This window comes from Echinops telfairi, unplaced genomic scaffold, assembly GCF_000313985.2.
Source record: "Echinops telfairi isolate 266 unplaced genomic scaffold, ASM31398v2 ScPeMD7_8;HRSCAF=38, whole genome shotgun sequence".
NCBI lineage: Eukaryota > Metazoa > Chordata > Mammalia > Afrosoricida > Tenrecidae > Echinops > Echinops telfairi.
In genome coordinates, this window is record NW_022103905.1 from 17,420,858 (window position 1) to 17,435,870 (window position 15,013).

The 15,013-nt window shown below is 45.3% G+C and overlaps 1 protein-coding gene across 1 annotated transcript in view; it reads right to left on the bottom strand.

Annotated features, from left to right (window-relative positions):
* MYO1E (myosin IE) overlaps window positions 1-15,013 on the bottom strand; it is a 261,215-nt gene that overhangs the window by 90,709 nt on the left and 155,493 nt on the right. Inside the window, exons 7-9 of the mRNA XM_045286475.1 lie at window positions 11,108-11,239; window positions 6,687-6,821; window positions 3,907-4,039 (exon numbers count right to left, since the gene is read on the bottom strand). Of these exons, the coding sequence (XP_045142410.1) occupies window positions 3,907-4,039; window positions 6,687-6,821; window positions 11,108-11,239 (400 nt within the window). The remainder of the gene's footprint in view (window positions 1-3,906; window positions 4,040-6,686; window positions 6,822-11,107; window positions 11,240-15,013) is intronic.

The window sequence follows — 15,013 nt, forward strand, 5'->3', positions numbered from 1 at the left end:
TGAAGATTTGGAAAAGATCTTCAGGGGACACCGAACTTCCACTAGGGAATTTTGGGGACCCATTAGCAGTGATGTTTCAACAGCATGAACATAATCAATGTCACTTAATTGACATTATTAATATTAAATCAACATTTAATATTATTTTCATTAAATAGTACTTTAATATTAAATATTGCTAATGTAGAAATTGGCAAATGCCTTGTTACCTATAGGACACGAGTTTAAAAAGTGACTATAAATAGATATGAAATAAAATGATTAAAAAAAACCAAAACAACAGAAACATGAGAATTTGACTAAATACATCCCACGGTCTCATCAGTCCAAAGACAGGTGTTGCTGTTAATAGCGATTGTGCTTCAGTGGGCCAGCCATTTGAGAAGCTTATCATTCCCCCCCTATAATGTGATAGCTAGAACAAAGTCTGTTTTCTTCCATTATAAAAGCATGGGCCAACACTTCCTTCTAGGATATTCTTCCACAAATATCCTCAAATATGGGAAAGATGGCACAGGCCACGGTACTTAATTCCAGTTTGACTTGGAAAAGCGGCATTATTTGCATCTTAATGCTCACCACGCTCGGTAAAGGGAGAGGGCAGTGAGAAGCAGGAAGTTCGCAACAAGACGGACTGGCAACGTGGCTGTGCCATGGGCTAACATAACAATTGTGTGCGTGGTGCCAGAGAGGCTTTGTTCTGTTGTGCCTCCGGTTGCTATCAAGGCAGACTGGATTTGAGGGCACTTAACAAGGCCCATCAACAGATGGCTGGTTTAAGGAATCAAAGTATGGCCCAGAAATGGGATATTCTGCAGGTATAAAAGGACGCAGCTCCTTACCATGTGATACAGAATAGTCCCCAACATATATTGTTAAGTGAAAAGTAAAGCTGTGGGGCCCTGTGTGATGTGCTTTTACTACCGTGCACCAGTGGGAAAAGAACGGCCAAGTGCAGTCGCTTTAGAGCACTTGCCCCTGAAAGCAAGCACGAGACTGAGACCTGAGTGGCCTACAGGGAAGGGAACCAATTGACTGACAAAAGAGTAAAAAGAAGAACTATTTAGAATCATGTCAATTAAGCAGCATATTAATTGACCACCTGAACAAAAGCCAAAATCAATAGAAAGACGTTTCTGGGAAGGGGACACATTTCTGTGTTGAACCGCTTTGGCTCCCAATGCAGTCTTCTCTGATCTCCACCCTGCCTCTGGGTCCTGCCAGGAAGTATTATGATCCATTGCTAATCCCACTGAGGAGGCTGCTTCCTCCAAATCCCACTGTAAAACAGCGCTTCTCAGCGCAAGCACAGAGGGCCAGAGCCTGCCATTGCACGCAGGACTTTATCCTCCAACATAAAGAGGCAGGAAAGGATTTTAATATTCCAAGAGGGTGAGAAAAATCGAGTCCGGTTCTTTGGAAAACACTACTAAGCCCAAACCCTCTGTTTTAAAAGAGCAAGTGTTAATGACCAAGTGGACACCCTTGGGTATTCATGAGCTGTAAACGACAGTGCACACACATGCCTAGACCACAGTGAAGATCAGGAGGTCGTTTCTAGGCTTTATGGACAAGCTGCAAACTTCTTGCTTCCCACCTCACCCACTTCCCTGTTAAGCATAGTCCGTCTTTATCAGGCGGACATCAGAGGCTAGCCGAACTTCCCTCTTTTATCCGAAAAGCAAACTGAACATTAAAAAAACAAAAGGCCTTATTTGGAATGGAAATATTCCCCACTGCACGGTCAGCAATGAGTGGGATACTATTTATTGCTAAACATCTAAATTTATCATCTCTGAAGAATGCTGAGAAAGGAAGGGCTTTTGTCCTGGGTGGTGAGTGGCTTGGTGAGCTGAGAGCAGCCTGCAGTCAGCTGGTGCCTGAGAGGCTGTCACATGACACAGATCTTTGTGTCTTGTGGTCGATGGTTCCTGGCACATCTCACCAGTAACATCTCCCGGTGGGAACGAATCCAGTTTCTTCTTGGAGAGTGAGAAATGGCTATTCGGGTTAAGAGGGTCAGACTACACTACAGATGGGTCCCAAGCACTCTTCATTCAAGGCGATGAATGGCAGTGGCCAAGCAATAGCCGATCACCCAACCCCAGCCCACCCCACCTTTTTTTCCCCTTTTAAAACATTGAGAGGTGCCCTGGTGGTGAAGTGGTTATGTGTTGTGGTGCTAACTGTAAGGTGAGGAGAAAGATGAGGCTTTCTACTCCCGTAAAGAGATACTGTCTCAGAAACTGACAGGGGTGGTTCATCACTGACTTGATGGCAGTTGAACTTGGGCTTTGGTTGGAAGAAAAGCCTAGCAATCTGCTTCCGTAAACGATTAAAACCAAGATGACTTCCTGATGCTCAGTTCTGCTCTGTGATACATGGGTCATGCCTGCCGGAATCCACTCAACAGCCAAGGAGGTGGTGTTTGGTGAAGAGTAGTGCTCCCCAAAGTGAGCTACACCATCCCCTGGTGGCAGGGCAAGGTGCTGTAATTATCCAGGGGGAGCTGCACAAGCAGATACCTGAACTTTATCCTAGATTATTGACTGGAGTACCAAAGTTTTTCATTGCCCGGGGGGCCCCTGAGTAATTGTTTTCCCCCTTTTTCTGAAAAGGGAGTAGTAGGCCAAATAAGTTTGGGAATTTTAGACCAGTTTAGACCCTTAAGACCAGTTATGGAAAAGACTATTATTAGGAGACTACGTATCTTTTGCATTTTTAAGCTATGACTCTCAAACTCTAAACAAAACTCACTGTTGTTGAGTCCATCCTGACTCATAGTGACACTACAGGACAGACTAGAACTGTCCCTGTGGGTTTCCATGGCTGTAAATCTTTATGGGAGCAGAAAGCCTCATTGTTCTCCCTCAGAGCAGGTGGTGGCTTTGAACTGCAGACCTCAAAGTTAGTACCGGAATGCATAACCCACTACTTCACTCGTTTTTGCTAAAGATTCCATTTGATCTTTAAACCCAGGGGTGAAAGTTTGCCAGATTCTCCTAAGCCTCATGGCACATTGAAATAATTTTATTGATTCTGTCTGGTTGTGGGATTGAAGGAGCCCTGCCTATGCAGTGGGCTGCTAACTGTAAGGTCAGCAGTTCAAAACCACCAGCTTGCTCCTGGGAGAAAGTTTATTGTGCCAACCTGATCGATAAACGCATGTGGGGTTAATTGAAGGGTGGAGAGATAAATGGCTCAGTGACTCTCGCCTTTCTAGTTCTCGGGCCTCTTGCTTTCTGATGGTTGGATCAGGGTGCAGCTGCCTTAGCCAGTTCCCTGCTTTAGCTGGCAAGGCTGACTTCCTGCAAGACATCTCCGAGGAGAAGCCACATGAACCTACCCCGGTGCAGCCCTGGGTGCTGGAGCAGCTGTGTGGAGACCCCTGCCAGCGCTGAGTTGCTTACACATTCACTGATACGGCTTTCCTCCGGCAGTCGGCATCATAGTGTGTGTTTTGTGAGATGGAGGAGGACTTTGTGGATTGGTGTCGGACATATGGGTTAATGTTGGACTTGTGAGCTTGGGATGTTTGCTTGATGTGCACTTAACCTTTATATAAAACTCTTATACATGAGTTTCTGTGGATTTGTCTCTATAAAGTACCTAAACTAACACAGGTTTTCTCCTCCTATAAAGAGCTATGTCTTGGAACTACCAGGGACAGTTATACCTGGCCCTATAGGGTCGCTTTGAACCAGCATCTTCTCAATGGCAGTGAGTTGGGTTGTGGGATGAGATGGGGGAGGGATGTGGGAGAGACGGTGGCGAGGAAAGGGGCCTGTGTGACATCTCCTGACGTCTCTTCTCCAAATGCAAGGGCAAGGGATGGGTGACCCGCGACTGGAGTGAACCAACCACTTTCCCTCAGGCTACCGCCCTGTGCCTGCCCAAGCTACTCACACTCTTCACTCTCCACCGCAGCATAATTGCCAACCTCCTTGAAGCTGATGTTTCCCAGGTGAAGCACTCCAGCCACGATCTGCAGCACCAGCGTCTGCTCCTCCGCGAAGATCCCAATCACATTCATGGCGTGCTGGAAAGGAAGGGACCCGGCATTATTCCCCGCGGTGGCCTCCAGCTTTATGAGCCCATCGCATAGAGCCTGGGGCATAGGTTAGGCTGGGTACTTCGATGTGGGTTAGCTTGTGATGGCAACTGGAAGCCCCTACCAGCTATTATCGTTGACCAAGGCCCGCTTGGACATTTCCCTAGCGTTTCAAAGTCTCGCTGGCAAGGTAATCTGTTTTAAACAGAGCACATCTTCTCGGGAGTAAAGGCCAGACAGCTCTGGAAGGCTATTCAGGTGGAGCGGCAGCTGTTCACCAGGGTCTCTACATCTCTGCTCATCCCTTTGTACATTCTGTGGTCAACCCTTTTCCTGCCACTCTTAGTCGACGTAGAGACCTTGCCCTTGAGAGGGGAGGTGCAGAATAGCTTGGATTCAAACAAAGTGGAAGTCACACCAAAGGGCAGACTTTGGGGACTGCCAAGGATGGGAGGGCAAAGGGGAGGAGAGAGAGTAATAGGCTAGACCGTGGGCAGGGGCTCACTTGGGTGTGATGGGTGACAGTAACCCACCGAGGGAGAAGAGCAATCAAGGAGTGGGTGAAGGGTAAGCCTATGGGGGGGGGGGGGAGAGTTAGGAGTATAAACTGTGGAATACAAAGTGGATGGTCTGTGATGTAAACTCACAACTTATATTTTCAATTAGCCAGTGGGAGGAAGAAGGATTCTGAGGACAAATCTCTCCGAAATGGGATAACCAAGCAGAGATACTTTGTTTCTAAGAGACCAGTGTGAAGTCTCCTGTCTAACTCTCCCTCCCTAGTCCCTTTGAGGCCTCTGATGCTATCTTATTTCCTGGCACCCAGGTCAGAGTCGGCCTGGACATTGTCCCTTTAAGCACAAATACCAGTCTCCCTCACATTGAGCCTCCACTGCCCATTCAGGGTGCCCTGTAGGCAGTGGACTGGGAGAAGAGAACGGGCCTGGATGAATGTGGTGACAACTGCTTTCAGGCCACATGGATGACTGCTTTATCTGCAGACAACGCTAGGCCAGCGGTTCTCAGCCTGGGGGTCGAACAACCCTTTCCCAGGGGCTGCCCGATTCATCACAGTAGCAAAATGACAGTGATGAAGTAGCAATGAAAATAATGTTAGGGTTGGGGGTCACCACCACATGAGGAACTGTATGAAAGGGTTGCCGCACTGGGGAACGTTGAGAAACGCCGCCCTAGACTAACTCATCAAGGTGTTTCCTCTGGTTGTGGCCCCTCCGTAATCTTTTGACACTCATTCAACCCATCTCATGATATCCAAGGGGACCATGGGAAGGGCCTGGCCTGCGCAGCACAGAGGCGAGGCGAAAGGCCTCAAACACGGAAAAGGAATGAAGAGGGTGAAAAACGGGCTAAAGGAGTTCTAGAATTCTTTTTTTAAATCATTTTATGGGGGGGGGGGGCCTCAAAAAACTCATCACAATCCATCTATCCATCCACTGTGTCAAGCACATTTGTACCTATGTTGCCATCATCATTTTCAAAACATTGTCTTTCTACTTGAGCCCTTGGCATCAGCTCATTTTCCCTCCCTCCCTCATGAACCCTTCACACTTTATAAATTATTATTTTTTCACATCTTACACTGACTGATGTTTCTTTTTACCCACTTTTCTGTTGTCCATCCCTCTGGCAGGGGGTTATAGGTAGACCATTGAGATTGGTTCCCCCTTTCTCCTCCCATCTTCCCTTCTCCTCCTGGTATCGCTACTCTCATTATTGGTCCTGAGGGGTTTATCTCTCCTGGATTCCCTGTGTTTCCAGCTCTTATCTGTACCCGTGTACATGCTCTGGTCTAACCAGATTTGTAAAGTAAAATCGGGATCATGATAATTGGGGGGAGGGGAAGCATTAAAGACCTAGAGGAAAGTTGTATGTTTCCTCAGTGCTATACTGCAGCCTGACCGGCTCATCTCTTCCTTGTGACCCTTCTGTAAGGGTCTACAGATGGGCATTGGGTCTCCACTCTGCACGCCCCCTCATTCACAATGATATGATTTTTTGGGGGGGTGGTCTTTGATGCCTGATACCTGAACCCATCGACTGCTCATGATCACACAGGCTGGTGGGCTTCTTCCGTTTTGCCTTCTAAGGAAACAAATAGCTCAAGAATGAATGCTGGCTGATCAGCAACTAGGTACCCATGATGCACTACCCACACTAGATTTTGCCTGTGTCCCCAAAGTCCTATAGAGACGTCATGATGACTCAATTTTGTACAGATCTCAAATCATGAAGTTCCTCAGGCAAGTGGGCATATGGTTATTTAAGAGCAGCTTTAACACAGGCGTAGTGCTTATACCTCGGAATGCTAACCATCGGGTCAGCAGTTCAAACCCACCAGCCTTTCCATGAGAGAAAGAAGAGGCTGCCTGCTCCCCCAAAGATTCACAGCTTCAGAGGCTCCAAGGTCGGCTCTAATCGACTTGATGCCAGCAGATTTGGTTTTTAACATGAGGTTGCCATGAGTCAGAACGGACTTGTCTGCTTATTTGTGTAATATGTATGTTTGGTTGTAGAGAGAGATTCAGCCAGAACGAGGAGTCGTTTTGTGCTCTGTTAACCTGCACTGCTCTTCCCACCACAAGCAACGGATGCATGACCCTGCAGCCGCACTTACCAGAGTTTCCTGAAACTCCCGCCTGTCGTCAATGTCGTCTACCTTGTAGGAGCCGGAGAGGCTCAAGTAGTAATAATAGTCCATGCTGGTGATGCCCAGGCTCTGCTTCTGTTCTGCAGAGGCACCCTCGATGAGCTGGAGCAAGAGAACATGGGTGGGCAGGAAGTGACCACAAAACACTTTCAAAGTCACCTCCTAGTCCCTGCCACCACCAGCCCCAACTCTAGGGGACAGGACATTCAATCCATAAACTTCTAAAATTTCTAAAACGGAAGGTGGTTGTATTTTATGAAGCATAGTTTCAGAATACATGATCTACCTAGAGTGGCCTCAAATGGCCCCTGGAAACCCTGGTTCTTACATTTGCCTTTGTCCAATAAAAGGAACTATGTTATTACACTTGTCCAGGTCTTACAGAGTAGGAAGCAAACCAGATTATAATGACCTAGGTCCCATCTAACTTTCTCATGGCTTTGTAAAGTGGAGCTGGCTTCTGCTTGTGGGATACATAGTAAACCATGGCTGTATGTCCTGGTCTCTGGTATTCTGACACCCACCGACCAATGGAGTTTTCCTTGACTTTTGTTCCAGCTCTGATGTCTACCTTATACCTGAACAACACCCTCTGAAAGGGCACCAAGAATGGTCTACTTGGAGATGTGCTGTTAGAGGAATTTATAAAGATTTATAAACCTTGCCCATTTATGTGGTGCAAACAGTCCTGCCAAGACTTTCCTCCAATTCCCAATGGGATTTCACGACAAGGAGAAGTGGGAAGAGAGGCTCACAGCCCCAGGAGCAAGCTCCAGTACCCTGCTAGCTCCAACCCAACGAGCACTTCTAGCCACCCTTCCCATCTTTGCCAGCTTCCTCCTGGCATCTTGGTCCTCCCTCCCCCCACATAGGGACCACACCCCCCATCACCGAGAAATCATCTCATGAAGTGAGACGTCCTTAGTTTTTCTTCCTGATCGCCTCAGTCTTGTCATACAGGAAACCAAATTGTTCGGTGAACATCCACTCACGTCACAATCAAGTCTTTCTGGACTGCCCTGCCCCTTCATTCTATTCCTTCTGGTTCTTTTTTAAATCCGAGGAAGACCCTCCCTCCCTCTTTTTCAGCCCTTTCTTCACCCATAGTCCCTCTGCTCTCTCTTGTATAAGATAATCAGTTACTCTTTGCCTTCTTTAAAGGTTTTCCCCTGACATCACGAACTTCTTCCAGCCATAGAATCCACTTCCTCCCTCCACTTCATCCCAGCTAAACTCCCTGCCGTCTGGCTTCTCTTCGCATCCCTCTGCTGCATTCTCTTTTCACTGACCATCCTGCGCCTAAAAACCCCACAGCTGGGCCTTGGTCCCCAAGCCACCACCCATCCCTTCTCCCAACAGTCTGAGCACTTGACCCGGCCGCTCAGCATCCCAGGCTGTCCGTGGCTTTGTGCAGAATGTGGCCCCGAGTTTCTTCTCTTTCTTGGACTACTTCCCTGTTGACGGGCTTTACATTTTCTCTTCGCTCTGCAGATGAGCCAGTTGCCTAGGTTCTCATTTGGCATGATTTGTCTCTCCATGCTCCCTTTCAACGAGACACTCATCTACTTCACAGCTTCACGGATGCCTTTTGTGTCAGTCTTGAACCCTGTTTTCTTGGGGAGCTCATCACTTCCCCAGGGGCTCTTCTGTGGGCAGGACTCCTGCAGGGCATCAGGCTTGCATTTATTGAAAAGGCTCTCAGGGTGCCTTTGCGTACTTGTGTTTGCTGCTCAGATCAAGAAGGGACTCTGTGTGATAGGTACAACGCGTTCCCATTTTCCAAAGCAGGTTGTTTTGGAATAAGATGGCATTGCTGAATTCAGAAGAGCTTTTGGTCATTTGCATAAGTTTTCATCTATCAGATAGCATGTAAAAGAATTCTTTCTCATTGTCTAAAATGTCTGTGGAGTTGAAAAGACTGAATAATAGATATCACCACATTTTAACTTTCTTTAAATTCAATATTTTTAAATTGAAAACAAAAGACAGTCACAACACATTTTCCCGCAAAGAAATCTAAGGTGGATTCTCAGCATATACAAGTACGAAATTGCAGGCATACTTCATTTTATTATGCTTAACTTTATTGCTCTTTGCAGATACTGCATTTAAAAATACATTAATTGAACCTTTTCTGATAACCCTGTGTTGAGCAAGTCTACTGATGCCGTATTTCAAATTTTCCATAGTGCTACTGCACACTTACACAACTGTATACAGCAGAGTGTAAACACAGCTTCTATACACACTGGGAAACTATATGAGGGGGGACCCAAAAGAAACCTGAAATTTTTCCCCAAAGCTATGCACTTAAATTTTTTTTGCAAAACAACCGTATCACCTTCAAAGTACTCTCCATCGCACTTAATACATCTGTCAAAGCTGCGATTCAGTTCTTGGAAACATTTTTCAAACTCATCTGTATGGATGGCTGGCAGCACCTCCGTTTTTTTTTTCTTCACCTCTTCTAAGTCTTCAAATCGCTTTCCTGTCCTGTCCCTCTTCATTGGCAGAAACGAAGTCTTGTGGAAACACAAAAGTCACATGGAGTGACAGCAGGTGAGTAAGGTGCGTGGGGCAAGGTTGACATATATTTTTTGCCTCAAACTGGCACACTGAGATGGCTACATGAGCAGGTGCATTGTCGGGATGGCAAAACCAGTCAGTCTCATCTGCCACAAATCAGGCCTTTTTTTTGGGGTCGCACACTGTTATGCAATCTCCTCAGAACCTCTAAATAGAAAGTATGATGAACAATCTGACCCGGTGGAACGAACTCCAAATGCACTATCCCCCTCACGTCAAAAGCGCATGAGCATCGTCTTGGTCTTTGGTTTTACTTGGCGAGCTTTTTCTGGGCGAGGTGATGATAGCGTCTTCCACTGGCTTGACTGAAGTTTGCTTTCAGTGTCATAAGCGTACACCATGTCTCATCACCAGTAATGACCTTGGGGAAAAGGTCTGGGTTGTTCAGAGCTGCTCTTTCACAGCCCAGCATGTTTCCACTTGATAACGTTCTTGTTCCTGGGCAGTCAGAACCCGAGGGACAAATTCCACAGCCACCCTTCTCATTCCCAAATCTTCCATTAAAATTTGCTGAACCACACTCCAAGACAGTCCAGATAACTTCCCCATCTCTTTAATGGTCCATCGTCAGTCTTCGAGCACAAGTGCAGGAATTTTGTCAACATTTTTGTCTGTTCAGGAAGTTGACGCATGTCTAGAATGGGGTTTTTCATCAATCAATATTTCACCATTTTTGAATTCAGAAAACCACTCGTACACTTGAGTTCTTCCCACAGCGCTGTCCTTGCAAGCTGTGTTCAGCATCACAATAGTTTCTGCAGCATTTTTCCCGAGCAGGAAACAAAATCTCACAGCTGTATGCTGTTCTCTGAACTCAGCCATCCCAAAAAATGAGGTTTGAGTGAAACTGCTTTCCTGAAATATTTTACTGTGACCAAAGAGAACCTTCCCAGGCTAAGCCACTGGGTGCACTAACTCAGAGTGAGTTGCTTGATGCTTGCCTAGTGGGAAAAATGTGTACTACGAAAGCTCAGCTCTGCCCAGGACAATTCCACATATATATATATTCTTTTAGTTTATGCTATTTAATTATGCTATTCACTTTTTGTGGTGGTCTGGGACTAAACCTGCAACACCCCCAAGGATGCCTGTAAGAAGTATACCTAAACATAAAAATAACCTTATTTTTATATTTTTTATATATTATCCTTATATATATGTTTACTAATAACAAAATTCAATAGTTGAATCAAATAACGACAGACCTGGTCATACCACTGAAGAGCATTCATTTGCCTACTGTCCTATAGCCCCCAATTCTCCCCGGCTTTTGAGCGTCTGAGTTGGAACTTTTCAGTCTAGCAAGAAAGGTCTCAATCCTATTTCCAGTCTTTCCTCCAACAGTGCACCTGGGGACACTTCTGCCTCTGCAAACTGGCTGGGGCATGATTCGTGGACTGAGTTCCTCTCTCCAACTCCATGGACTTTGTTTAGGCCCCCTGACGTCCCCTCACGTAACCATCAAGAATTCTCTCTCTCTAAATCCTTACTTCGCATACTTGCCAAATCTCCCCTCATAAAGAATCGAATAGTCCTACTTTTGTTTTAAATTTACGCTAATAGTTTCTTGACTATTAAGCTATGCAAATTTTGGTCACATCTTTCCAAATAGAACTCACGTTCCTTGAGGGGGAGGGATGGCCCCGTCCTGCCTTTTTCACACCGACTTGCACATACTAGAGTCATAAATATTTCTTGGGTTTGGGGACTAGCTTATCTAAATCTGACAACTGAGAGAAAAAAACGTTTGTTTTTTTTTAAATGTGGAGAAAGAAGCATCAAGGAAACAGATCAAGAGAAACCTGGTAAAATATGTGAAAACTCCGCTCTCCGGGGTTTCTCATCACCACCCTGGATTTCTCCAGAAGGAAGTTGGAGATCTTTCCACCATCTGGTTCTCCGCCCGGGCTGAACTGAATTTCGAAGTACTTTCCCTGCAAGAAGAGTTAAGGATTTCCTTCAACAGTTGGTTAACGAAAACACGATATTCCAAACCAGCTATGGATACGGTAAATAATTCAAGGAAATTCGTTTTCAAAAGACACATTCAGAATGATTTCCACTTCTGGTCTAGACTTCCTCGTCTTTTCCTTTCAGACAATACACCCATGTTCTCGTCCAATCGCAGCATTGTGGAATGAGAAAGAGAAAATCGGTCGCTCAGGCCTGACTAAATAAGGAAAAGCTGTAGCCTTTGCCCTGTCCTCCCAGTAGGTACTTGACTCCGAAACCCGGGAGGGGTAAAACATGGGGCAGAAACTCCATCGGACGGTGTACTCGGATCTAATGAGTATGAATCCCCTCCCACTCATTCAGAGGAAGCAGATTTCGTGGCGGTGAACAAAAGCAGTCACTGTCTTCTACAGTGATTGGATAAAGTTTTTATCCAATCAAAGCAGTTGGCTATGAATAAAGCTCCTTCCCATTGGCTATGGGTGTGGGAAGCTTTGTTCTCGGTATGACTACTATGATGACTCGCCTCTAAATTACAGCTAACAAAGAGCAACGGAGAAGAAAACCTTGGCGTTTAGTTGGAAACGGGATGCAGATGAAGTAGATGAACGTTTTTCTCACCAGAACCTAGTGCCTCTCCAGACAGCAGTATTCACATTCCCTTATTGGTCAGGGGGGTAGACTTAAAAATAAGGAGAAGCAAGTGGGCTTTCAGGACCATGTGGCCTAAGGATGAACCGGAGAGAGACAATGTCCAACATAAAGACATTCTCATTTCATATTTTAAAAAATTGTGGGCTGGAAAAAAAACCCATATGTCTCCAAGTTGAACCGAGCTGGGTCTCTAGTCTGTGCCTGGAGTCATAAGTCCATTAAAGAGAAGAACATCTCCTCGGATAGTTTTCCTATGGCCTGTAGTATCCAGGGCATGAGATGTGCTGCTGTGGTTACATTCCTTGTGGGCTCAAAAAGGGCTCAAAAAGACTGGAAAAGGAGGACGCCCCCTCCTTTTTACTCATCTTAATCTGATGTCCTTTCCCCACAAGTTAAAACAAATATCCAGAAGCAAGAGGCAGAGAATCACAGGCCGCTACAATCCCGAACGACAGTGGTGCACAAGAACAGTTGGCTAACGAGTCCCTTCCTTTCCACCCTCACCACCTTTCCCTTTTGGCACCGTCAGGGCTTCTCTCCCACCAGCTCCTCACTAAGAGGAAAAGCAAAGGAAACAGGGCACGCAGAGGAGGAACATCAGGCACAGCAAACAGCCAACTCTTCAGTGTTTTTAAAGTAGTGGAACATGCTGGGGGGCCGACTGAGCAGGACCAGTGTCTGGTCCCACAAGACCAAGTAAATCAGAATCTCTAGGGACAGATGCCCAATGCTGAGTCCTTTAGAAGATGCACAGGTGATTTTTATTTATAGCCGAACCTGAGGACCACTTCTCCAATCTAATAGAAATATGAATCTATGGTTCAAACAAACAAGCAAGCAAACTTAAACTCACGGTTTCGATTCACATTGACCTTATTGAGCAAAGCAGAACTTCCCCTTTGCATTCTGAGATTTTCAACTGTTAAGGGAGCAGAAAGCCTCGTCTTTCTCCTGCAGAGCGATGGGTAGATTCGAACCAATGACTGTGGTTAGCAGCTCAATAAATAACCTGCTACGCCACCAGAATTCCTCCCTAGGTGATTCAAAATTGTTATACAAAATGAGGTAGTGGGTCCCAGGTTGGGATTCAAACCCACCAGCCACTCTGAGAGGAAAAGATGAGGTTTTCTCTTCCCCTGAAGATTTATAGCCTCCGAAACCCAAATGAGGCCATTCTACCCTGTCCCACAGGGCCTCTAGCAGGTGGCATCCACTCACAAGCCGGGGCCGCACACAAGCAATAGGTTTGTAAGGAGAACAGTCATACTAGGAAGGTACACACACCTTAGAAAAACCAACACTTTGAGATGAACATCAAAGGAAACATGAGGATGAAGTGGAATAAAAGATGCTACATTGTGGGGAGGATTGTGATCAACAAGACTAGACAAGAATGTATGGATTGTTGAATGGAAAACTGATCGGCTCAGTAGTACACATTCACACAATTCACAGTGACATTAAAAAACAAACCAAACTATACAACTACATTAATCAAAACAGCCTGGTACTTTTATAACAATAGGCAAAAAACCGTTTGCAACAGAATTGAGTATCCCAAAATAAATCCACACATCTATGGTCAACCAATTTTTGACAAGGGTGCTAAGTCCACTCAATGGGGGAAAAAAAAGTCTTTTCAATAAATGGGTACCAGGAGAATTGGATTTCCACATGCAGGACTATGAATCAGGACCCATGCCTTACACCATACACATAAACAAATTCAAAATGAATTAAGAACTTATATGTGCAAATTAAAACCATAAAGGTTTTAGAAGCACAAGCAACACTGTCAGGCCCCACTTTCAACAATGGATTATTGAACAATCATGAATATGAAAACAAAATAACAAATGAGACTTCATAAAAATGAAAACATTTGTTCATCAAAATGCTTTACTCCAAAAAAAGTAAAGGCCAAGTTACTATTTGAGAGCCTATCCTTGGAAACTGTCTATCTGACAAGAATCTAATAACCAAATTATGTAAAACTTTATTTTATAAAGCTAAAGTATATGAGGGGGGGAATGCTTCACCTCCTTCCCCCCACTATCATGACACCAATTCGACCTTACAAATCCAGCTAGACCAGAGCATGTACACAGGTACGGATAAGAGCTGGAAACACAGGGAATGAAGGACAGATAAACCCCTCAGGACCGATAATGAGAGGAGCGATCCCAGGAGGGGAAGGGGAAGATGGGAGGAGAAAAGGGGGAACCGATCACAATGCTCTACAATCTATAACCCCCTCCCAGGGGGACGGACAACAGAAATGTGGGTGAGTGTAAGTGGTCAGTGTAAGACATGATAAAAAAAATTTATAAATTATCAAGGGTTCATGAGGGAGAGAAGGTGGGGGAGGGAGGGAAAAATGAGAAGCTGATACTAAGGGCTCAAACAGAAAGAAAATGTTTTGAGAATGATGATGGCAACCTATGTACAAATGTGCTTGACACAATGGCTGGATGTATGGATTGTAGTAGCTGTAGGAGCCCTCAATAAAATGATTTAAAAAAACAAACAACCAGTTACACTATTAAAAAAAAGCCAAAGTACATGTGAAAATATGTATAAACTAACAACAGAAAGACAAATACATTAGTAATAAAATGGGCAAAGGACTTGGGTAGATGCGTCACCAAAAAGACCATCCGAATGGCCACCGGGCACATGAAAAGATGCTTGGGATCACTGGCCAGCAGAGAAATGTAACTCAAAACTACAATCAGAGACCATACTTCCACTAGGGTGGCTCCGATGAAAAGGCAAAATCAAACAAACAGAACATGACAAAGGTTGTACGGATGCGGGAAATTAAAGCCCTTCTCCGCTGCTGGTGGGACCACCACTGAGTGGCTTTGGGAATAACATGGCAGTTCACCGGAACAACTGAAAGTAGGAATTCACCTAGCAATTCACTCCTAGCTACACACTCAGAAGACTTGAACGCAGAGCCCAGAAGGGACTTGGACACCAATGTTCATGGCAGCATGGTTCACGGCAGCCAAAGGTGGACACAACACAGCGAGGCCCACACTCAAACAGGAAGAGAAATGAAATCTTCATACGTGCTATTGTACGGATGGAGCATTTGA